General features: G+C 37.0%; 1 protein-coding gene and 1 long non-coding RNA gene across 5 annotated transcripts in view; one reads left to right on the forward strand and one right to left on the reverse strand.

Annotated features, from left to right (window-relative positions):
• KIF18B (kinesin family member 18B) overlaps nt 1–4,263 on the reverse strand; it is a 30,072-nt gene extending 25,809 nt beyond the window's left edge. The window contains 4 exon segments of the mRNA XM_058182693.1: nt 244–370; nt 372–384; nt 2,041–2,205; nt 2,208–4,263. Of these exon segments, the coding sequence (XP_058038676.1) occupies nt 244–370; nt 372–384; nt 2,041–2,205; nt 2,208–2,322 (420 nt within the window). The 5' untranslated portion in view covers nt 2,323–4,263.
• A 110-nt stretch (nt 4,264–4,373) lies between these two features.
• LOC131197347 (uncharacterized) lies at nt 4,374–25,727 on the forward strand. 4 transcript variants are annotated; one of them, XR_009154938.1, is made up of 5 exons: nt 4,374–4,472; nt 4,597–4,651; nt 14,443–14,503; nt 17,265–22,833; nt 23,753–25,727. It is a non-coding gene; the product is annotated as an uncharacterized LOC131197347 (long non-coding RNA). The 4 variants fall into 4 exon arrangements; XR_009154937.1 differs by having other exon boundaries at nt 17,265–17,441; nt 18,331–25,727; XR_009154939.1 differs by having other exon boundaries at nt 17,265–17,441; nt 19,350–25,727.
• The last annotated feature ends 47 nt before the right edge of the window (nt 25,728–25,774 follow it).

Here is a 25,774-nt window from a genome sequence, read left to right on the forward strand (position 1 = left end):
TATTTCTATAAGCATCTCAGATATAACACTATATGCAATATTCATCTATCCATTGACCATTACCCCAGTAAAAGCAACATTTTTAAATAAAACCTACACTGAATCAATAATTATGCCACTGGAGCATATCTAGACTTGTTAAACTAGAATACCAGTTTATAGAAGGCATGAACACTTCTATTTTACTAAGACAGAAAATGTAACAAAATTTCTCTGGAAGAAGTTGCTAGAGATGAACAATACCTCTTGATAGGAGATGAGCACCTCACAGAGTTTCTCTTTCTTTTTAACCACTATTTTCTTATACAGCTCCTTCATGGTGAGGTAGATGATACCAGATTCCTTCTCTGATCCCAGCATGGTATGTTTTACCATATGCAAATACTGGAAAAGAAGGAAGACAATCATTCAGAGACACTTCCCAAATATAACCCATATTATCCAAAGATGTTTCAGAATCAAGAGGCTAAAACTACCCAAAACCTGAGACCAAAATATTTGAAAGAGTACACATGCATCCCTTTCTTCCCTTCAATCTATTTTCAGCAAACTTTATTTTTCACCCAACTTAGTTAGGTTTCCTCTATAAACTCAAACACCAAGAATTGATTTCAGATTCTGATTTTGATTATGTGCCATCAAGTAGTTTTTAACCCCTAGCAATCACTGAGGTTTTATTATTGAACAAACTTTCAAGAGCAGAAGTAGTCAACTTTAAGAACCAAAATAAGAAAGATCCACGAGGTATGGCACCTAAAATGAATTATTCTTACATAAATGGGCAGTAGATTGTAACTAGGTTTTTAAATTAATTTTTTTCAACAGTTGTATCTTCATATTCCTAAGGAAACATTTGTTGCATCCCGTAGCAAATGTACACATTCTCAGCATCTACCTGGAGATGGAAGAAATAATGTATCATTGTGCCTATGACCTTTTGGCTAGCACCTCTTCCAATGAAGTACAAGGAATCCTTAAAAAGATCCTAAGTAAACCAAAAGACCCAGCAGCCCCAGAAGAAAAAACAGGAGTCATTTATAATCTATAGTGTAAGGACTGTAACAGCCATCATCAGTATGTAGAATAGACAGAAGACTAGCAGAGAACATCCATGAACACCAACTACGGTAGCAGTCAGAAGACATGATGAAAACTCCTTGATATCACAACACATGGACAGATTCAACAATAGTTTCAATTGAGAAACTGTGAGTATCCTAGATCAAGCCAAGTTCAAAAATGCCAAATAATTCCTGGAAACCTGGCACTTGGACAAATCAGTTATCAACAAGCACATAGAGATAAACAACATCTATATACCACTCAAAAGAGACAATCAAAAAGACCAAAAGGAAACAAAAAAGACCAAAACACCTCCTCACCAGCAATCAATACCCATATGAGCAGAGATTAACACCCAAATTAATACCAGACAATCAAGTAAACAATAACCCAATCAAGCAATTATTAACATAGACAAACAAGCTAACAATAACAACAGCCTAGTCAAGGAATCACCAAGAGCACTCCCATTAACACTGACAGGGCAAGCCACTAAAATAAGAGCAAACTCTATTACCTTCTAGCATTGATGTTATCTAGTTATCTGCAAGAAAACTATCAAATTCAGAGAACACCAAAGGCCAAAGTTCAACCCTGAGATACAAATATTCTCTTCTAAAGTGCAAGGAGTTAATTACAAGTATTACAAAAATTACCTTTGCTCAGTATTGAGAAGAGGCTGATAATAGAATTGGCTATATTTTCAATATTAAACTAAAACCAAATGACACTGCATTTTTACTAATTTATATCTTGCCTGTATTAGATTTAAATCCACATCATTTAAAGTCAGCAGGGCAAAGTAACAGACTGACACAATCTGATATGATTAATGGAAGCTTAAAATTTAGTTCAATGAATGTTAGCAGAAAGTTATTTCCTTTTTCTTATATTTTTTATGTTAGGCAACATGCTGTTTGGAGTTTTTTTTTCCTGTGCTGCTGTCATACTGTGAGGCCAGAAAAATAGATTTCTTACCAGAACAATTATGGCTACTCAGCACACCATTCAGGATCTCTTTAGTTGTGTTCTCAAAGACTTCTGCTCGAGTAGCCATTTCTGCAAATGTCTTCTTCTGGGAGACAGACTCATGAATTTGGAAGCCCAGGAGGTTTGATTCTTCAGGGTCAAACACTAGCATGTGTTACTGAGCACCTGCACTGATCTTTGCCAGTTTCCTACTTGCTCTCGTGGAGTCTGTGGCTGCACTCGGACCACTACTGTTACATTGCTTTCTTCAGCTGGTGGTATGAGCACCATTATTAGAGAATGCTGTGTCAGGGACAAAATGGGAACATTTAGATATGTGCAGTATCAGATGCATATCTTTCTTAACCTGAGAAACTATTAAGAGTTTTTGAAAGGTCTCTCCAATTGGACACAGGCTATCAGAATATTGAAACCCTAATACAGTTCAGCACAAATCTATACAAGATAGATAGATAGATAGATAGATAGATAGATAGATAGATAGATAGATAGATAGACAGATAGATAGATAGACAGATAGATAGATAACAGACAGACAGACAGATGCCTGATGTCTATTTATTCAGGAATGAGTGCAATTCCATTTAAAAATACAGAAAGAGTAAATAATATCCAGCCACATAGCTTTTCTCAACATTCTTTCCAAAGTCTCAACAACCTTCTTGAAGTTCAATGCCCAAGAGAAAGGACAATAAATTTGCTTGCTTTAATGCTGCTAAGGCAACAAATTTACAACTCAGCTCAGCCACAAGGGATTAAGGGCAAAAGACATTCATTGATTGATTGTACTGGCTAATCAATGCATTCATTTGTTGTAAGACTATAAATGTGGGTTTTAATAAGACCTGTCTTCTCTGAAAAGAGCAATCACTTCTGATGGCTTTGTAGTAAGGAGCTTCTTCACATTTACCTTAAGATTCACGTCATGTACATCAAGCTATTTCCTAGGGATCCTAATTCCCATCACCTTACCCAATTTTAACTTAAGGGACAGACCAGAATTAGATCAGAAACAAAAGTTTAGGAAAATAGGATCATGTAATGCAACATTATAATTCCAACATCTTTTAAACAAGCTATGTAAGAAAAAGAATGTAGAAATGCCATATTTCTTTTTCATCCAAGTGTGCTTCTGTATCAAAGTGATACAAATACCCAAAAAAAGAGTGATGCTACCCCAAGATAATTTCCTAACTTGCTTGTAACATTTAAAAAAAAACCAGAAAAAAAGCAAAATGAAAAATGAGCATAGTGGTCAGATTTTTGTTAACAGCTGAGTTAGGAATGTATAGAACAGCCTGTCCCAACATTTTGCCCTCCAGATCATTGGCCCAATTGCATTACTATAGAACTGGAGAACAGCCAGGCATGGAAAAGTCTACCATAAGAGTCTACCATAATAGCATAAGAGCAAATAAAAGTCTACCATAATAGCATAAGAGCACAAAGTTCCTGTCCTATTGTTTTTCTTTTCTTCTTCATATATGTGTGTGTGTGTATATATATAAACACCCTTTTTCAAATTAACTTTGAATTTGTGGCCAACCCGACCAAGAATAAATAGCATTTGATTATATGTGATCAGAGTTGTTTTCGACCTACTAGCGATTCCAGAGTTTTTCTCTATGACCATCCATAACCATGAAGCATATAAAAGGTCCCACAGCACACGTCGTTTTCCGGCTCTAGGGGCGGTTCTCATCTCCGTTACTTAGCCGAAGAGTTCACCCCGTTAGGCGGTGCTAGGGATTCGAACCGCTGAAGTGCCGACCTTCTGATCGACAAGCGTCTTAGCCACTGAGCCACCGCGTCCCTTATTATTATTTTTTTTAAAAGCACACAATCCCTTTATTTCGTAAGTAGATCTGACAGATTTTGAACACTTGAAACATGTTCGATTATTAATTACAACATTAATATTAACCAGGGCTACTCCTAAATTACTTCTTCAAATCTGTCTGCCCTGAACCGCCACTCCGCTTTCCCCCAGACGACGGCAGCTACTTTCTGTAGCGACTCGGGATCTCAACAAGAACAGAGTACGGTGTGCAGGAGGCAATCCGTCAACTGTTTTCGGCGGCTGACGAGATCTGGAAATGGCAGCCGAATTCTAGGCCGTCACTTAAACTACTTCACCGGATCTTGCGGCTGTTGGAAAGGGGAAAACACAGAAAGGATTATCCCAACGTCCAACGAACTCTGAGAACAACATCTTCCACCGGTCCCGTTGTGAAGTTCAAATCGCTTGTCACCGCCTCTTCACTCACTTCCGATTGGTCGGCTGGCTTTCACGTTTCTTCTAATTGGTCAGTCAGCTTCACCTGGATTGCGCTATGCATTCTGGGTAGGATCGTTTTGAGGAAAGAAGCGAGTCCGGCGTAGAAATTAAGTCGTTTCTCCGCGGCATAGACGCACCAAAAGTAAATATTGAACTTCCGAGTTGATCTTCTTAAGTAGGAGGAACTGAGGTTTTTGTCTTTTCCTCAAAGGTACGGATTTGAGAATAGACGAAATTAATACTTTCTATACCATTTCTTTTTACAGTCGGAACCGTTTCCGCGGAGCTGCTGTATGTTTCACGTAGGTTGGAGATCGTAAGGTATTTTACAAAACTAATCGACTTCCTACCCTATGCTCCCACGCCATCAACCTTGCAGCCACACTGTTTTCATTCCAGCAAACTAGTAAAAGGGAGCTGTATTGCTGATGTTCGCTGAAAGATTGCTCTCAGCCATATGTCTGCTATACAACTAATGAACGTCAGATCACCTTTCTTCTACTATAAACCTCTCTCTCTGGTAAAATTGAATATAAAACAGTGAATTGTATTTGTCATTTCGTGCTGGGTTCTCTAACTTTGGCAACTTTAAGTCTGGAGGATTCCAGCTCCCAGAATTCTGGGTGTTGAAGTCTTCCAGGCTTAAAGTTGCTAAGGTTGGAGACCCCTGATTTAGTGCAAAGGCTTTTTAAAGACTGATAAATCCATTTTATTTAAGACAACTCTTTAAATTGCAGAATGTGCAGCATCTTTTGACTGATGGGTTCAAAAGAACACCTAGGATTCCACCCCAGTTTATTTGCATGAAAAACATAGGTGTTACTGCTGTTACACTATGTTACATAAGTGCCAGATTATTAGTCCCAAATATTAGGTTTTAATATCGTTTTACTCTGCCTTGCAGGCTGTAATTTAGCGACTTACCTGTCATTTAGCAATATTCAAGCACTTGGCATTTGCAAAAGTGTAATGAAAAGTTCTTTGCCTTGAGCACTTTTGTGTGATTAACCACTTCGCTAATAAAGGAGTATATCCATAGTTCAGGGTTGAAATGAGGGATCCTCGATGCTCTCTGAGCTTGGTTGTTTTCCTGTTTCATTACCCAAAATAGATAACATCATCAGTGCTATCAGGACTAGCAATGATGATGTTACCTGGTTTGGGTAATGAAATACCTGCAAGAAAACAACCAAGCTCAGAAAGCACCAAGGACCCCCACTAACAACTTTGCTTCTTTTTTCTACAGAAAAATGAGAGTGATGGGACTCATCTCTGAGGTGTGGAGGGGGGATGAGTCTGCCTATTGAGATGAGGTGGAGTGGTTGCTTTTATGTTGTGGAGATAATCACTTGGTCCTTAACACCAATAAGACCAAAGAGCTTAGAGACTATAGAAGGAATAGATCAGACATCCAGCCCTTGCTTATCAATGGAGACCGAGTGGAGCAAGTGGCCAGTTTTAAGTTTCTGGGCGTTTATCATAAAAGAGGACCTGACCTGGGGCACTCACATTGCAGCACTGGTCAAAAGGACCCAGCAGAGATTATACTACCTAAAATTTCTCAGGAAACAACTGAATGAAAAACTGCTGGTGACCTTCTACCACTGCACCATAGAAAGTATTGTGTATGGTTTGCCAATTGCACAGTGGCAGATAGGACAGCACTCCAGAGGGTTAACATCATTGCCCAGATGATCATTGGTTGCCCTCTACCTTCTTTGGAAGAGCTTTATAGCTTCCGATGCCTTAGGAAAGTTCAAAACTTTCTTAAAGATCCATCCACATCTTGGGCACCCTTTTTTTGAATGTTTGCTATCTGTCAGATGGTACAGGATAATAAAAACAAGGACAGGAGGAACACAAAGCCCTCCTGGATTTAGATGACCCAGGAATTGAAGAAGGGGAGGTTATAGACCATGGGGCGGAGGCGGCTGCCGCTGTTGCGGCCCTGGAGTTGGGTCAGGCTGAACCCAGAGTTCTGAGATCCAAAACTAGGAAGTGACAAAGATATTTGGTATTGTGTTGGTTTTCCTTATTCTCTTTCGTATGATATTCTGATTATTCTTGACCATTCCTTATTGTGTATGTAAGATTGAAACTTAGCTACTTCGTATCACCTGCTTGCCATATGGCTGTTGTATGTGTTTAAAATTTTGAGTAAAATTCTTATCATGTATAAGAAAAATGAAAATTTACCATACCTGATATGTATTTGCATAAATTTTTTTTTGACCAATAAAAACTTTTTATATAAAAAAAAAAAAAAAAAAAACAAGGACAAATAGGCTGAGTTTCTATCCCAGGGCAGTAACCATATTGAATTCTACTGCATAGTGCAATACTAATGCAATATTGGGTTTTCAATTCAATTGTATAGAATGTGAATAATAATAATAATATTTTAATTTGTATACCGCCCTTCTCCCGAAGGACTCAGGGCGGTGAAGGATGTGTGTTTGTGTTTTATGTTTATAGTTATAATGTACACTCAAGATGGCATTTAATTTCATTGTACGAGGTGCAATGACAATAAAGTAAACTTAATTTAAATAGAAATGATATTGATACTAAAAAGTTGCAACTCACATAGTGTGTACTTTTTGAGGATAAAAAGAAATATATTTTGGCTCAAAGATAGAAATTTCAGAGCTGGGCCTAAGCATTCTGTTTAAGACTCCCTACTTTCAGAACTAGATATTAAATTATGAATTAATATTTTAAAAACCTTCTGCATTAATTGAGTAGCATAGAGATCAGTTAATCATGCTTTTCTCCAAGATCAGTAAAAGGATCATATTAAGCAATTCAGACATTACTAGATAAAATTCGACAGTATGTATTATAGCCCAATAGGATAGATCAGTTTTGAGCTTATTACAAACTGGTATAGCAAATTAATTATCCTATGATATAGAAAGATACAGAAAGTTATTGCTGATTCTGATCTTCCCTTGGATTATAGAGTCATTGTAAAAATTGTGAAGAATAAGGATTCTGAAGACAGCATTCATTACATACAAGTTATAATAATATAATTATTACTGATTTGCATAGACATAAGAAGCTCAAGATAATGTATCTCCAGAGTTCTCCAGAGCAGAAATAACTAGGACAATGAAAGGAATAACAGTTATAGCTACTGCAAGGCTGCTGAACTGGTTAATAGGATTGTCTCCATCTAAGAGCTGTTAATAATAAGCTCAATGGCACTCATGCCCTTTGAACTCAACAAAGAACAAGGAATTATCAATGTCTGATGTTTTTTGCTGTTCCATTCTGAAATAAAGAGCTCTCGTTAGTAGACAGATTCTTGTGCAAAAATGTGGTTGGTCAGCTGTCCTTCTTTTGCTCTTCCACAGACTAGCCTCTAGTCATCCATTCTCTGTGTCCAGAGAATTGTTTGGTTAAAAAAAAAACAGCCTGTCAAACCTTGTTAAATATCAACAATCTTGCAAAACAGAAAGGAATCAGACATTTTTGTGCCCTGGATTATAAATTCCAGTACTGCTCATAAGTGACAGAAATGGAGGAACAGAAATGAAGGACAAAATTAAGAGAAAGCCAGGGAGAGACTTCGTTCAAATACAGCACAGTGCAGAGATAGGGAAAAGCAGAGGCAACTGCAAGTTTGCCAGGCCAAATCAAGGGCTGTCTTTTTCTCCAGCAACATCTCTCAGTAGTTATTCCTAGCCCACATTTCCCACAGAACCATGTGTGGTGTCAAAACTTCTTGTTCTCTGCTTCCCTCAGATTGAAGGAATGGAAGAGGAAGTGACTGACCTCTGTCAACTATTCAGTGAAAGTGCTATACCTCATTATCAACCTATATCTACATGTACGTGTAGGCAAAAAAAAGTATATTATACAATTTTAGGTTAAATTTTAGACTGCATCAGAAAGTTTGAAGTTTTGAGTCATACAGAATAAATTCATCATGAAGAATGAAGATTTATGTCCTGCAGTCACACCAAATCCAATTGTTATCCCTGCTTTAGGACTACAGCTTCAAGCAGTGAGAAACATTTGTTAAAACTAAACTCCTATATAACACCATATATTATACTCAGGAATTCTGGTAGCTTTCTGGCAATTGTGGGTAAAAATATCAGTGACATGGAAAAAAAGTTTTGAGAACTACCATATTTTTTCAACTGATGTTTTTTGCAATAGAAAAGAGATTTCTAAAATGAAAATTAGGATAAACATCTGATTCATGTTGGCAGTGTAATATTTCTCTTACATATGTAAGTTCTCTTACATATTTGATACAGAATTATTGTGAAGTAAAAAATTTTGACCTCTACAATTGAAGCAATTCAGCTAATCTCAGTCAAGTATCTCATACATATTTCTATCAATTTATCTATAAATATCTATAAATAAGTTCAGCCGGACATAGTTAGCTTAATTGGTTTCACCAACACCAACAAATTCGTTATTTTAATGTGTCTGCATTAACAGATATCCTGATTTGGAATATTTATTCATTTAAATAACTTATATAGCCACCCATGGTAACCCTAACCATTTCAGAGAACAACAATAAAAATGTAAAGAACATAACAGAATAGTTTTGTAGCTGCAGATATTTTTTTATTTTGTGATTCTAGTTAAGTGTGCAATGGCTTGAACAAAGGTACATTGATTAAATATTTAAAATGTAAACATTTACATTTTTGGTCACAGAAAGCCCTGAACTTGGATATAACTTGGATAAAATTAGTTTATATAGTGGATATTTGAAGTTCTGGCTTTCTTACAGAATAATGATTAGAGGTACTATTTTAAAATAGATTCAGATACTTTACTCCTAGGCTAAGGCTATATTACATAATACACAGAGATCTTTAACTGGATTTAGATATTTAAAATACTAAATGTAATTGTTAGGGCATAGATTCAGAATGGGCCTGTTAGTATTGAGGAAGGAGCTTATATACTCCTCCCAGATTTTCTCTTTTTAAATTGCTTCTTTCATGGAATCTTATACTGGGAAGATGAAAAGACATAGTAATCATCTGTATCTATATGTTTTCCCTTATTGGGCCAGAGATGCTCTGAGTAGAAGAGATTTGGATCAGGAATATGATGTGAAGGAGAAGATTAAAAACATTATTTCCCATTGCTCTAACTGCCATTTGAACTGAAATTGTCTCATGGCTATATATATCATTAGGACGAAAAAGAGAGAAAGGAAATTTGGTCTTTTTTTTTTCTAGGATCTTATAGCATCACACATTCTTTGCCCTTGAGACAAGCTATGGTAGGAGAAGGAGAAGGAACCTCTGCCCTTTGGATTTTAGAATTCCATGCTATTGAGTATTGTGCAACTGAGTATTACTGTAATACTGAATAATGGAAATTCATCAGATTAGCAACTTTGAACAATTGCTTTGAAGACCACAAAGATCATTGTTTTGGTGATCATTGTTTAATGCAATATCAGGGGTTTTCAATTCAATTGTATAGAATGCGAAGAATGTGTTTTATTTTTATAGTTATAATGTACACTGAAGATGGCATTTAATTTCGTTGTACAAAGTGCAATAACAATAAAGTAAATTATAGCAGGTATAAAGCCTAATTGATCATTTCTTGACTTTTTCCTCAATGCAGGGAAGTCATAATTTACTGATTGATCCTTATGTAGGCAGGTAATAGATTTATCACTGCCTGCTTTCTCTTTTCGGTATTGTTCCCTCCTCAGTAGTTCCATTTGCTTTTCCATATGTTTGCAACATATGGATTCCTTTACCACCAGCCCTTCTTACATTCTTTTTCTTTGACTCTAGCACAGATTTTTCCCCTCTTTCTTTTGTATCATTATTGCTTCAGTGATCAAAGCAAAAGAAACAGATTGTTTCATTCTGAGCCCATAGAAACTAGCAATGAATAAGTGAGAAAATAATAGTGGCCACAAAACTACCAAACTCCAAGGTCTTTATGGACCATCACTGGATGAACTGGAAGAGAAAAAATGAAAGCTTCTGACCATCTGAGAAAATAACATTCCTGTAGACCAGTAGGAAATCACTGTCGGTTATAATGACCAGACACTGGGGACGGATCCCAGTTGTTCTAGCCAGAATTGAAATGTTGCTAGATTTGAATGAAATGCAATGGATCAAGCTTATGGAAGGACTTAAGATGGCTCAGAATGGAAAACAGCTTCAAAACACAGGCAAGACTGCATTTGCAGTCAGCTGAGAATAAATCAAGGACAATTTTGTCTGTTCCTGCACTTGAGAAATGGGGGATGGGGTGGTCTGTGCTGTTGATAATTGAACAGTGTGGATCTGAGCTAAGAATGCTGCCAAAGACATGAAATCCTTTTTTGCTTTGTCCATGTCTGCTACTGCTGCAAAACTTTAAAAGCTTGTGGCCCTTTTTGGAGCCGCAAAGGCATGGGAGTGTCATTTTCAGAGTATGAGCTATCAGTTAGTGGCAGGACTACTCTCTCAAGCTGGCTGGGATAGCAAAAAAGGGTGTGCTGAAGGCTTGACTTGGGGTGGTTTATCTTCTTCAGGATTTAGCTGTATTTTTGACATTGGGGATGTGACAGTGCCTGTTACAAAACAGCTGCAGGAGACTAATGCTTATTAAAAAGCCTTTTCCTTTCTCTCCCTGAAGGTTTTTCCTATTTCATAGCTGAATTTCAATTGCTAAACTTCTATGGCAGGGTTTTCCACTTCTTAAAAGCAGGAAAATGAAAACATAAGTACAAGCTACAAATATGATATCAACACATTCAGAAAGGAAAAGAAGTATTTCCCAAATCAGGAAAAGGAAAGGAAAATCCCAACCACACACAACATTCCATGTCTCCCAAGACATACTAAGTCTGGGCTTTGTTACTGAAAGCTTATCCAATACTCTGAATAGATATTAGATTAGATTCTACCCCCTCTCATATTTTGAAGTGATGCATCAAATATTAGAATTTGGAGAGAACATACAACTCAAGTGTGGCTTATTGTTACTGGTATGATTACTGTTCTGCTCATTTGAGTTAGCCATTGGATTGGGTAAAAGGAAAGAGAAGCTCAGTGTTGGTTTTGAAGGATGGGTATGCTATCATAAGGTCAGATGAGCTGTCCTGACTGCTAGCCAGGTCAGCATTTGGAAGGTGATTTAGGAGGGACACACACACACACATTTTTTCGTAGATTTTCACGGGTATAGGTATATAGGTCTTGGCATATTCGGGTCTTTTCCCGTGTAAGGTTGAGAGTATCTTGGCGAGGTTGAAAGTATCTCATCGAAACGTCACCAAGATACTCTCAACCTTACATGGGAAAAGACCCAAATACGCCAAGACCTACATACACACACACATACACACACACACACACACACACACACACACACACACACACACACACACATATCTGTCTACCTGTTGAAAGTATGTGCTGCAAATAAGGTCACTATATAGTAAAAACCATATGCAGTAAGCCTCCATTATCCTGATTTTCTGTGTCAATTGCCGCCTTTGTAAATCAATATACAGGTGGTCCTCAACTTACACAGTTCACTTAGTGACTGCATATGGTTTTTAGAACATCACTGAAAAAAGTGACATGACCATTTTTCGCACTTATGATCGTTGCAGCATCCCCAGAGTCTTGTGATTCATACTTGAATGCTTGTCAACTGACTCACATTTATGATAGTTGCAGTGTCCTGGGGTCATGTGATCACATTCTGGAACCTGACAAGCAACGTCAATGGGGAAACCAGATTCACTTAACAACTATATTACTAATTTAACAACTGCAGTGATTCACTTAACAAATGTGCAAGTAAAGTCATAAAATGGGGCAAAACTCACTTAACAAATTTCTCACTTAGCAATGTAAATTTTGGCCTCAATTGTGGTCGTTAGTTGAGGTTTAATTGGAGGTATACTATTTGTACCTCCAATTAAAAAGAAAGAATATTCCTCAAGGTGCAATAATGTGAGTGAGGCAGTTCAAGAGAACTTCTGCACCTACTTTTCTTTTTTTGGGAGGACAACCCTATGTATGCTTTGCAGATGAAACGTAGATATAAATGTGACATTGGAATTACAAATCTAAGTTTTAAATTATATTGGCTATTGTATCAGTAGCTTTGACCAATGTCCTTCCTGAGGACAGAGTGCATGGGTGAAGAAGGCACATTTTGGGGAAAAAAGCAAACAAGCACTGATCTGCAGCACAGAATGGAGATTGCAGGCATTCTAGAGCAGGCAAGCAGGTCAGCAACAACTACAGTCTCTGGAGGAAGGAAGAAGGAATGTGGTAATAGTGGCAGCCATAGGCACTAGATGTTGCTGCTCCCCATCTGCTTCCCCAACTGCATAGCCAGCATGGCTCCTGGAAGGTACTGGGTGGGAGGCAGTGAATAGTGATAAGAGGACAGAGTTCACTGTGACACATAGTGTGTCCTTTACTTCTTTAACTTGCAAACTGTTGCCAATCTGTAAATAAAATTCATTTGCAAATCCAGTCGACTTCTCTGTATGAAATAGAGTGGGTGGGTTTCCTCTGAGTTGTGTAGTGCTTCTATTTGAGTCTAAAAAATGCTTTAGAGGACACTTGGACCAGTTTAAAACCTTTTCAAGGAGCTTTACCTTTCCCTGGGATTCTGTGGTGGTGCATCTCTAGTATTTGCTTCTCCTTTATTTCAGGTTGCAAAATATCCTTGGCAGGCCTTTGTTTGCTCATCCATTACTTGTTTACTCTCCTCATCCTACATTTCTGCTATTTCCAATTTGTAGATTACAAGTTCTTAGTAGAGCAGTATCCCCTCCCCCCTTGTCATGAAGCCAAATGTGCATTGATGCTAAGAAAAGCTGTACAAAGAGGTTAAATGAACAGATGAATAGATTTTAGTGACTTGGTTTATTGAAACAGCAGAAAAGTGGCATTAACTTGGCAAACTGACAGGGAAAATACACATTTATTTAGTCTGAAGAACAAAAAAAGAGTTAATTAGTTGTCTAACCTACCAGAAATAAATAGCATTTAGATTTGTATATGCCCCATAGTGTTTTACAGCACTCTCTGGGCAGTTTACAATGTAAGCATTATTTGCATGTTGCCCCAACAATTCTGGATGCCCTGTGCTCATACCTGTGACCTAAGGCTTATTCCTATGGTCCTGCTATTGGAAGTTAAAAGGTCTCTGATTTGCCCCCCTTTTTAGCATATCACTAGCTCCATCAGGGAGACAGGAATCCACTCAGGATAAGGGAAGATGCCAGATTCCCTCATAATAATCTATATCTAAGGGCAATCTTCCTTTACAGATTTCACACCCACCTCAGGATCAAAATCCTGAACAGGAGCACCTCAATCTGCACATCTAAGCAGGGAGGACAATTACATTTGACAGTCACACACTAGAACCAGCAACTACACAAACCATGCCCCCTTAATCCCACACCAAGAGTCAGTTCCACCTATAAACGAAGTCTCTGGACCCCGTTTTCTCGTAGCCTACACCCAAGAACTTTTTGTTTTGGGGAATAAATGAATCTCCTCCTCTCATAGTATGTCTGAATTTTATTTTGATTTGTTCTTGCATAACCCCAACTTGAATTGGAACCCCAAATTATTTTTCTAACAATTCAATGCTTTAAGTTTTGAAGTACCGGTATGTTGTGTTTGAATGAATGAGAGAAAGAGTGACAATTCTTTCTTTGGTGCCCTCTTCCTTTGCTAATCAGGCCTTCTCCTATCCAAGGCAAAATCTGATGTTCATAGATAGCCTCTCCTGACAGAAGGAGGCAAGTGTGGAGGAGGCGAGAAGGGAAACTTTTCTGGTTCTTGAAAATAGTTTTACTGTGGCCAAGCAGCATCAGTTTGACAAGCCCCTGCAACACTATGAACTATGGTGACAGCAAAGGGCTTTACACAAGATGAACTGTCCAACAGTTAAATGCACGTTATACACAAGTAAGAAAAGGAAGAAGATAACTGTTCCTCATCCTCAAGATTTAAATTAATTCATTTACAGCAAGAACAATTCATAGTGTTTGTTTCTACTGTAAAGCTGAATTAGTTATTTAGAAAATATATGTTGTGCTTTAGTTCTCTATTAAGTTCCTTCTTCTGTTTCCCTGATAGGTTTCCCAGGAACTTTTGAATGTCAAGTACTGAACTGCTTGAGCAAAGTCTCAGTGACAAAGTAAGAATTATGATAGCTACGTAAACTCCACCAGCTTCTTAGGTCTCTAACTCCTGATTCTTCTGCAGTCCTCATACCCTCAGTTTTCAAGGTGTTTTATTTTGTTTCCATGCCAGCAACTGTATTTTCTTGAGGTTCCAGATAAGGGGTTTGTCTCATCCAAGCTAATATTTTATGTGGAATACAGCAATTATACAATTCATCAACATTATACTGCTGACATCCCTCTCCTCAGGATTGGAAATCTGTGGAGATTCAGAGCTGCTAAAAATATGTTTAAACTAAGAGATGACAATGATAGCATCATCACTTCCTTCTTAGAAACTATGGAGCAGGGAGGGGGAGAAATATTGATTCTTTGTCTTTTAATTTGCCTGAGTAAAGATGTGTTTTCTTCTCTATAGTACTCCACCCCCTCCCCCAATTAAGCTAAAAATTGCCCTCGGATCCAGCTTAGTTCAAAGGTTAAAATTGCAGAAGATTTGACTAGAGGAAATCCAGGAATTAATTGTCAGTTTTTCATCACATTTTGCAGCTAATGCTGCAATTTCTGTTATGGCACTTGAGCTCTCCCAACTCAAACCAGGAAGTTTCATTTTGAGGATGTGCTTCTTTCTTTCTTTTTCTCTCCCACATTCTTGAAAAAAGAAAACTAATTAAAGCATACACTTCAAAAATGGATATTTGCTGCTAAGCAATTACCGTCTGAAACAATTATTCAAACAGTAATAAAGTATAGGATGGAAAGGGCAGAACAGACATTCCCAAACAGGAGGTTCAAAGAAAGGTTGGTTAGTACTCCAGGCATAATCTGATCCTGTTTTCATTAGGAGTGCTTGCAATAAGCCTAAAGCAATCAGGCCAGGAACTTTCAGAAGTCATTGACTTGAGATTCATAGAAGCAAATAGTACAGCCAACTCTTGTAACTGAAACAATTCTATTCTCTATGCAGAATTTAAAGCACAATCTCTAGCACATTTAGCCAAGGAACAAGGTAGCCTAGCAATTTAAATATAGTGTAATTCTTATTTTAATGGACTAATATTGGGAGGGGTATGGTATTTGTTAAAATAGAATACCCCTTTAATCCCAGTGGAATTTATGCACACGTAAAATAATAAATGGGATACTATACACATGCATAATTATATATTTTGTTTTTATATAAATGATATATTTTGTACAAACATTTTACATGTGCATAAAATAATAAATAGGATGTGAAGGATGGCAATCAGGTTTTAGCACACACAGAGGAACAGAGAACGCATGGACAGGGTATGCTATGAGATTTAGTACCCCAAATCTGCTAAACTGAGGTTTATTAGATCAATGGTTTACTAGATTACCTGACAGCCAAGCATAACTTTGGGATCGCTTTACACCCAAGGCTGATAGAAAAGACAATAAGTTGCCTTAGTGTGTGCAACCGTAGTGGAACTTTAGATATGGCTATTATTTTCACACCTCCCCTATTCACCCTACAACCTAAGCTGCTTCCAGATCTCTTAATGTGCAATGGCAAGTTTATTGCAGTCATTTCATAGGGCATCCAGATGACTTCATCTCCATTAGTTAAAGTCTTTGAACCTTGAGATGGGCAGAAAGTGTTGGTAAATAATTAAAGTTACCTGACCATGCTTTATGTCCAATTCATGCCCCCTCCCCCCACCCTCTAAATGAGCTGCTATTTATGTCAGGAGGCACTGTGGTTTCAAATTATCTTTTTGTGTATGTGAATCTCTTAAGCTTTCGTTTCCTTTTTTTTCCTTGTCAGTGAAACTGAGGAAGTCAAACTTTTTGGTTTTAACAGTTGTGTTAATGCCTGCTTAAGACTGTCTCATTCTTGACTGTCAGCACAGAAATGGGGGCATTTGATTTAGCCAGAAAAATCTTTTTTAAAAAATTATATACAAATGAATGTTCCACAGCAGTTTTTGTTTACCTAAGATTTTGGGTGGAAATTCTGACACACCTGTCCCTGCATCCTTCTGGTATTGTCTTAGTCACTCTCCTGAGCAGTCTGGTTATTGTAATGATGCATGCAGGTATATTATTCACAGAAACACATGGCTATTTTTATTGTAACTTTTTTATACCTAAAATGCAGATTGCTTTCCTCCCTGCACTTTCCCAGTTCAGAATAAATGGCAAATATTAGTATACATATAGGGATGTCAGCAGTGGCCAATTTGGTCCAAATATCCTTTATCCTTTAAAAATTTTTGCAAGCTACAGATATCTGGCATTTGGTATTTAATGAAAAGAAGCCTGGCTTGTATAACAACGTAGAGTCTGTGAAGAGAAAAAGAACTGCAGAAAACAATCATCAACTTTCTAGAAAATAGCCTCTGAATCTTTGTTGTGTGAAGACAATTCCTTTCCACATTAATCTGCTTTAGCTGACTTCTTGAATCCTGTGATTAAAGTTGCTATTGCAAATAACAACTTCTTTCCATTAACACCCATTCCACCTTTTAGGATTTAGGATTAAAAGGGGAATGAACAGCTGGGGAAAGGATGCAGCCATTCAATTTTTGATAGTCATAAGGTGCTGTAGCAGCCTAGTTAAGGAGGGATACACTACACATGGTATTCTGTCTATTACGGGTAATATAATAATTAGAGGTAAGCCACATAGGACACCATCACATCTGTTTCCCCCAACTAAGAATACCAGTTTGAGCAAGTCTGAGGAAGATTTCTGGAAACCCTAGAGATAGAAATTTGGCTTGAGTGAACTGTTTATATAATTTATAGTTTCTAACAGAATCCCATCAAGTTGTCATGGAATCTATTTTGAAAAACCCTGCCATAAGCCAAAGGAAGATAAGAAGTGAACAGGGCAAGGGATAAAAAAGCAGTTCAAGAAAACCATCTGAAGAAATAGGAAAGCCACGTTCACGCTGGTAAGACAGAAAGGAAAAGCGATAAGAGGTAAGTTACCTGGTACAGAGATTATATATATTTATATATACAGATATATACAGATGATGCATGCACATATGGTAGATATATAATGAGAAAAGGAATTCTGGGCACTTAGTTCTACATTCTGTGAAACCTGTATGCAGAAAACTATGCACTCAAAGCAGCTCTATAGGTTTTGAAACTTGGATCCCAGCTCTGAATGGTATCAGTGCAAAAGCTTTTCTGTCTGCTTTGTGTGCAAAGCCAGTCCTTGCATCCTTGCATTCTCTCTCCCAGAAGTATGCAAAATCCTTGACCTTTGGTCCTTCTTCCTTCATCCCTGTAGAAGAGTTCTTGAAGCCTTGTGTTCAAGCACAGTTGGTCTGGTCTCCACTTGGGGAGAGTGGCTGGCAGCTATGAACAGGGCCTGACAGATGTCAAAAGGCAGCCTGTCCAGTTAGGTTACCATTGGACATTTGCTATTGTCAGATAAATTGCTGTCCCTTTCCTCAGCCATGTCAACCAATATCACTTCAATGAAAGAGATAGTGCAAGTAATCTCCCTCACTTGCATTTTTGTAGATTTGCAGAGGCATATCTGTTGGAGAAATTTTAAATATAAATATATTAAAGACTTGCAGTCCAATATATGGTAAGTTTTGTAATCAGGTGTGAGTAATCTATGACCATCTGGATGCTGTGGGTCAATTATTTTCATTCATGGAGCCATGGAGATGGCCTCGAGGGAACTATTCAGAAGCTGTTACAAAAATAAAAAGAACAGAAGTATTCATTTAGTCTTTGGAAAGATACTTCTTTCTGACTTTCTAGGATAAAAGGAGAGGGTGAGACTGAATCAGACTTGCAAGATTCTGTTCCCTATCTCAATAAAGTTAAATTCTTCTTTTTCATGGAGGCTGAATAAATCTCAAAGAGCTGATACCTGCGTGAGCAGGGGATTGAACTAGATGACCTCCAAGGTCCCTTCCAACTCTGTTATTGTTACCTGTTTGAGGATAAGAGGAGTTCTTCAACAAATCTCAAGAGTACCATGTTGGGGAAGGACAGATTGTTCTATACATGTACAAGAAGAGGAGATTCATCTGCTCTTATGGTTCTGATTTACAGCTTTGATTTTTAGACACTCAAGGAAATGAAGATTCAAACACTGCTGTTTTGACGATTAGTTCTAATTATGTAAACTAGATAACCCATGATCTATTGGGTCAATGTTTAGAGATACTTCCCTACCTAAAACGCAAGCACCTTCCATGCACCTCATTCACTACCTTTCAAACAGCCAGCATCATTCCTTATCTTATACCTCTTGCACATGCCTGTGCACCTTTCCAAACTTACATAGTGCATCTCATATATCCTCTTCGCATCCCTGACTCGTGTTTCACACAGACCAGTACACTTTTTTTGCATCAATCCCAACCTGATGTATACACCTCTCATGCACCCTCCCTGATAGTGTGGCACATCCAGCACATTCTTACTCCTTCGTCCATCTGGCAGCAGCCACTCACTTGCCTACCAGTCTGGGATTTCCGACTTCCTTATGGGAAATTGAGAAAGAGAATTGGAAATGATGACCGCATGACCATAGCAGTGCAAGAGTATGGCAATGTTGAAACAGTCACAACTCTGCCAAATTTCAATCTCCCAGGAGTTATTGGTCTCAGATTTTGGATGTATTTTGTAAGTTATCCCATTTGAGATACATTAGTTCAAAAATTGTTGCCCTATGAAGCACTGTTTTGCCCAATTTACTATTAGAAACAGGCAGAGTTTTAGTTCAGTGGTGCATAGATGAACAAATTTCTTCTAGTTAAGTTGGAGCTTGAAAACTTAATAGGACAATATGGATTTCAATTATTGAGTAGTAAATGCACCCTGAAATAGCATTTTCACCCTTTTCTGTTCTGACAGGGGTTTTATACCTTTATTCTCAAGCACAGAGGAAGGATTTCCCATTGGTGCATCAAGCTTATTGACTGAAACTCTCCTCTCAGTTTTCATCAAATCCTTTAAAAGTCATTCAGAACTCCCTGTAGCAATAAACTTAATTATATGCCATGGAAGAAGAAATGGTTTGATCCTTATTTTTTATCTATTAGTGTCAGTGACTGGTGATGAGTTTCTTTTCCTCAAAGAGAATAGAATACATTTATTTTTTTCCTAAGTCATTCTGTCCTCATTATTTGTTATTTTATCTCAGAGATGTGGGAATGTCTCTTTCCTTCCCTTTTTGATTGATATATTATTATTTTTAAAAAGATTAACACTGATTCCTCCTTCTCAGCATTTAGCCTGGAGCTGCCTTTCTCCAGGCTTTTCCCTACTTGCATTTAATTACAGTATAAATATGCCCTGGCAGCATTTTTTTGTCTTCCCACTATATCTGCATTGTGTTGACTCTCCAATCCAAGAGTGTAACAGCTTTAAATCAAGTTTAGTTGTAGCTGGTATTTTCTCCTTGTACTCTAACACCATTCAAGGGCAACATTAAGATATCTATACTCTGGTGGACTTAGTCAGGTGACTTATTGACTATGAAGAAGGCAATGCAAGCAAGATAGGATCAGTAATGGGAATAGCACAGTTTACATTAATATATACTCTATTTACTCATAAGTTGCATATGCACAACAATATCAACACGTTAACAGAACCATAGTTTTATTCAACTCAGTTTTCAAAGATCCTTTGATATATTGAACCATAAATGAGCTACTAAGCATGAAATTGACTACTTCAGTAAGACTTGCAAATATATTTATTTTTAATTTTAAAAATGGCATTCTGGTCAAGCTGTTGCACTTTAAAGCTGACTGTGTTGTCCTCCAAGCTGGTTCCAAACCCATGTGGAGCAATCTCACTTAAAATAAGCTAGAGAACATGTGCAAAAGGAAAATTATAACAGAGATTTTTAAAGTGTATTTTGTTTTAATTACAGATTTTCTTCTCTGTTTTCCCTGACTTAATTTCTCTGCTTATGATACAATTAAATTAAATAAAGGCTAAGAATGTGGTTTATTTAGCAACAACCCCATTATTAATAAAATATCTCTTGGTGATGCTACAAGCAGTTATGTTCCCCATCCAAAATTGAATGGTCTCTCTACTTATTTTCTCTCATTTTTTTCATATAGCAAAATAGCACTTCTCACAATAAAGAGAAATAATATTTAAAAATATGAGAAGAATGCAGTAATTTAAATATACTTGCTGCAGAATAGAAACTGCCCAATTAAAGAGTGATTCATCAGTGATGGATTATATTCAAGAAAAAGCAAGTAGGTTCTAATATATGCTACAAGGAAACTTTACTGACTAGAATTCGTTACAGAGTAAACATTTTTTAAGTATCTTAAGTAGGATTGGCCAATAATACGCACATTAATAAATGTCTTCTGAAGCCATAACTTTAATTTTATATCTAGCTAATTATTAAAAAAACAATACCTCATCAATGCCAAATGCCCTTAATGTAGCAGAAACTGCTATTCATAGGCTATTTGGTAATATAGCAGTTTTTCATGGGGACTATTTCACACAGGTCCTGTTCATGTGACATACTTAATTAGGTCATGGGTGGGGGGAGGCGGATGAATGTGGTGCCAATAGGAAAATGGAGCCAGCTAATTAATGTGATGGGACAGAGAGGGGTTGATTAAGCCCTAAAAAGCCTCAGGTTTGTTTGGATTGGGGCCAAAATAATTATTTTGGGCACAATGCAAATAACTTATGAAGGGTTAACTGCCCTCCCTGTAGAATTACAAAAATGGGACATCTCTAGACATCTTGATGATATAGCCATTTTGCTTTTCACCTTCCCATAGTAGGAGAAGCAGAAATAAAAAGGACAGACATTTCCCCCCCACCCATTCACGGTGATGCCAATCCTCATCCATTATGAGATATCTCTCTCTCTCCGCCCTCTCCCTCTCTCTCTCCGAAAATCTCCCAGATGGCTCAGTGTATTAGAAAATAGCCAAGGGATAATTGATTCAATTATTCCAACTTGTCAGCATATAGAAATTTGTGATTGGTCAGGAGATTGGATGTCTGGATCAGTTTTGCTATGTAAATACTGTATGGTCATCAAAAACTGTTATATAAGCCCATGGAATCTGATTTATCAGTTTAATTATAAAATTATAATTCAATCAGTTTTTATAAATTTATGCAATTTAATGTCTATGTCATAGAATCTGGATAAGAGAAAATATTTTATTTTTGGGTATTCTCTTTTTCATGCTATAAATTTCCATATTTGGTACTCATGTGCATTATATTGGCCTAGAATTTATACTAGCAAATTTGTATGATTTGGTCAGTGCCCATCTAATAATTTGCTTGGTTTCACTAGTACAACAATCAAGAACGATCCAGCAATATTAGGTCAAACATTTTGATGGACAGCCAACTAGTAAGTGACAGTGGTGTGTTGGATATATGACACATATCTCAAATGACTTCTGTCAGGTGCTTTCTGCAAAGGAGAAATCAGTAGTTCAGTCAAATAATTTTAAAAGACTGATCTTAATAGATTTATCATATTTTTCACAAGACACAAGACTAAGCTGATGACCCAAATCAAATATCCTTATTTTGATTATGGCTCCAAGTAATTCAAAGAATACTATTTGAAGATTACAGGTCCCCATTTCCATTTCTCCAGATGGGACCTGGCACCCCATAAACTCTCTTTCCTGGTTAGTATCCACAAGACTTCTTAATATCACTAGTCCCTTATCCATTGAAGAGACTGGTAGGAGTAAGTATGGTTTGGGCATTGTAGACAGTCAAGATTTTGAAAGTGTGTTTGATATTGCTATTGTGATACAATAGTGAATTTTGTACTAGAGCTTATTTATTCAGCCATTGACAAGGATGGGATTAGTTTAACTCTATGCACAACTGGGCTGTTCTGAATTATGGTTAACTCTCCCATGATTATTTTACTGGCATTTGGTCTAATGGTTAAGTCACCAGGCTACTAGGAGATTGTGAGTTCTAGTTCTGGCTTAGACATGAAGCCAGCTGGGTGACTTTGGAGATGAGGAAAGCCAATTTTACAAACAGAAGGCCTTTCTGTAGCAAATTATCTTTTTCCCCTATATCCAAATGTCAAGACCAACACATGCAACATGAACTGAAAGCATGAGGAAGGAGAACCAGGGGTGAAATGCTACTGGTTCGGCCTGGTTCATCCGAACTTGTACTGATGGCAGCAGGTGGTTCGGAGAACCGGTAGCAACGGCAGCGCATGGCTCCACTCACCCAGCTGATCGTCATTACTTCCTGGTTTTAACCAAGAAGTAACCTGTTTTTTACCCTCTGCACATGCAAAGAGGGTCCGCATGAACATGTGATGCGTGGCCCGTGCACTTCCGAATCGATAGGAAAGGTAAGTAGATTTCACCCCTGAGGAGAACCAACTGTTTATTTCATATTCCGGTTGCATGGAGTGGATTTTGATTACTCTAGGACTGGTAGTAGCTCAGCTAAAGAGCAGGAGGCATGGTGGATGTCATCGATGGAAGGAGATGATAATTGTTATCTCATCTAGTCAACTGAAAGAGCACAAATTGTCTCCTGAAATCTCTACTAATAATATTAGTAGAAAATAGTAGAAGTGAGTGATGAGGAAAGTATTGGCTTTGAGCAGCAGGCTGTGGAATAAAAACAGTGATAACTTGGAATTGCCCTTAGATAGGTAGATGGCAGATCTGCATAATTTGTGGTCTACTAAACCCGATGAGGTACATCAATCATATCTTATGGCCAAACAGATGGTAAGCAACATCCATTTTTGCCATCTCAGCAGCAAAACCAGGAAGTGTATCTTGGCTTTTAACAATGTTTTAATGGTATTTAAAATACACTTTCTCCTACTGTTTAAGATATAAATACTTCTAAGACATCTTAGAAGAAAAATCTAAGAATCACAAATAAACAGTGCTTAAAAGTAGCAAAAAATTGTGTTATTTTTCCCCAAAGCAGTGGGGTGGTTTTGATCCTATGTCAGTCGAAATAGCAGAGGAGAGAATTGGAAAACAGGACCACATATTCTTTTCATGAATTTCCCTTTAGCAATAAAGTAATATGATGTATTAAGAATATATGATCTTTATATTAAAAAAATCAGGGATGAAGCTTCACATTTTTTTCAGCAACCCAGGATCACAGTGGCTCAGTCTAAAATTTTGGGGAAATGTTTTCTACGTTGTGAGAACAGGAGCAAGGATTCTTTTTCAAATTATCAATTTAAATGACTGAAGACCATACAATTTTTTATGCATCATTTCTTTTTTCTTTTTTTTCAGTAGAAAGCTGGCAGGAAATTATATGTCTACTGTTGCTCAATTTACTGCCCAATTGCAGCGGCATGATCTGAGGATTGTCAGGGGCCCATAAAAAGTACTTAAAAAGTGAATGAAAAATTTATATACTGACAAATAGGACTGACTTTCTGGTCAAAAATGGATGGAGGAAAATCTACTATGAGGATTTTCTTATCTCAGTTTCTCTGCATCTGATGAGAAAAAAAACACATTTGAAATGTCTTTTAATTTACCAAATTTGTCAGGGCCAATAATTGGGAATAAAAAAAAAACCTAGATAATTCAATATCTTTTATTCCAAGTTTGTTCTGTCTGTGTTACTTCATTTGATAAAGGTTTTTAGGAAACAGAATGATGCCTTACACACAGATTACACACAGTAGTAATCTCTCTACACACACTGTCATTTGACCAGGTGAAGCTTTTTAGATTTTCAGGTTAAACACATTGTCTTATGGAAATGCAATTTCTGAATTTTGATGTATACAGAATATTTCCAGTGAATGAGAACAATTCAAATTAGAAAACTCTGCTGGCTTTCTGTTAGTGTTTAATTATTGTGTAAGGAGTTGCAGTATGTATTTATGGATATTTCAACATCTGCATATTTTCAATTTCAATCTATATTTATGTATTTCACTATTTCATTCTTATTAATTTGATCGTTAATATTGAGTTACATTTACCACATCTATTTCTAAATACAATATACTTTTTACCTGGCAGTAAATCCCAATAAACTCATTTGTGAAAATATACTGTACTTATAAGACTGTACTTTTTTTATTTAGCTTAATGTCTCAGTTCATTAATTTTTTGATTATTTTTCTGGGTAACAATATCTTGGAATAAAATAGTTTGTGTACAGCTGAAATAGTTCAGTCTCCTTCATCTTGTTCCTCTCCATGTTGGACCATGTTCTGGCCATGTTAGATAAAAAACTGTGGAAGTTATAATCCAATATATCTTTAAACATTAGGCTCTGAAAAACTAATCTAATGAATGAGATACAAACATTTCTGTGGGAAAAAAGATGGCAATAAAACATGTTATGGAGTTTCGTAGATTTTCTGTTTTGTTTCATTTGTAATAAAATAAACATTTATATTAAGATATTCTAGACTCAAGCATCTGTAAACAGTATCCTTTGAATTAGAATTCTTGCCTTTTATTTCCTGATGTATGAAAATCATTTTTATATACTTTGTGGCACTAAGAAACATACTTTGTATATGCTCAAAAGTATTTCTATCTGTTTTATAACTTAAGATCAGCATAAATCAGTGGAGTGCTGGAGCTGGTTTGTACTTGCAAAAGCCGATTCTTAAATTTTCTGGAATTTTACAAGCCAGATGAGAGAAGGGAAGACCTGAGTCACCACACCTAGATCAGCTGTCTGGTGGTTAGCAGCACCACACAGTGGCAGCAATGGAGCTGGCAGAGTCAGTGTTAAATATTTACCAGAACACCACTGAGCATAGGAACCAACTGGAGTTGAGTCAATGACCCCAGCTTGTTAAATTTTAGACTACATAAACCTGCAAAGCTGAATGCCTACACTTTATGCTCAGGTTCTTTTGCTCATATGATAAACAATTAATGCAGGATGCCATTACCAAGAATTTTTCTTATTTAACAGTTTCATTTCAAGCCGTCCTGTAGAGATCATTTCCTTGTGCAGCCAATATGGTGTGTATAATGAATTTATAGCGTATGTGAGAGAAAGTAAAACTGTACTTTAGGCCTACATTAACATACATTCTCAATAAACAAGCTGTATTGGGGGGTGGGGGAGATCTGATAAGCTTCACCTTGTTGATCATTTTTTCATATTTTAAATAATAAATATGTTGTGATCAGAAAGATTAGCAAAGGCCAACATGACAAATTATATATAAAAAAGAAATATGTCTGACATGAGTCTGAAAATTACACATACAACCCTGTGTCATTCTTCTGATCTTTCCAATCTTAATGGCCAGAGACTTGATGAGAACCCAGAAG

This window comes from Ahaetulla prasina, chromosome 4 (assembly GCF_028640845.1).
Source record: "Ahaetulla prasina isolate Xishuangbanna chromosome 4, ASM2864084v1, whole genome shotgun sequence".
Classification (NCBI taxonomy): domain Eukaryota; kingdom Metazoa; phylum Chordata; class Lepidosauria; order Squamata; family Colubridae; genus Ahaetulla; species Ahaetulla prasina.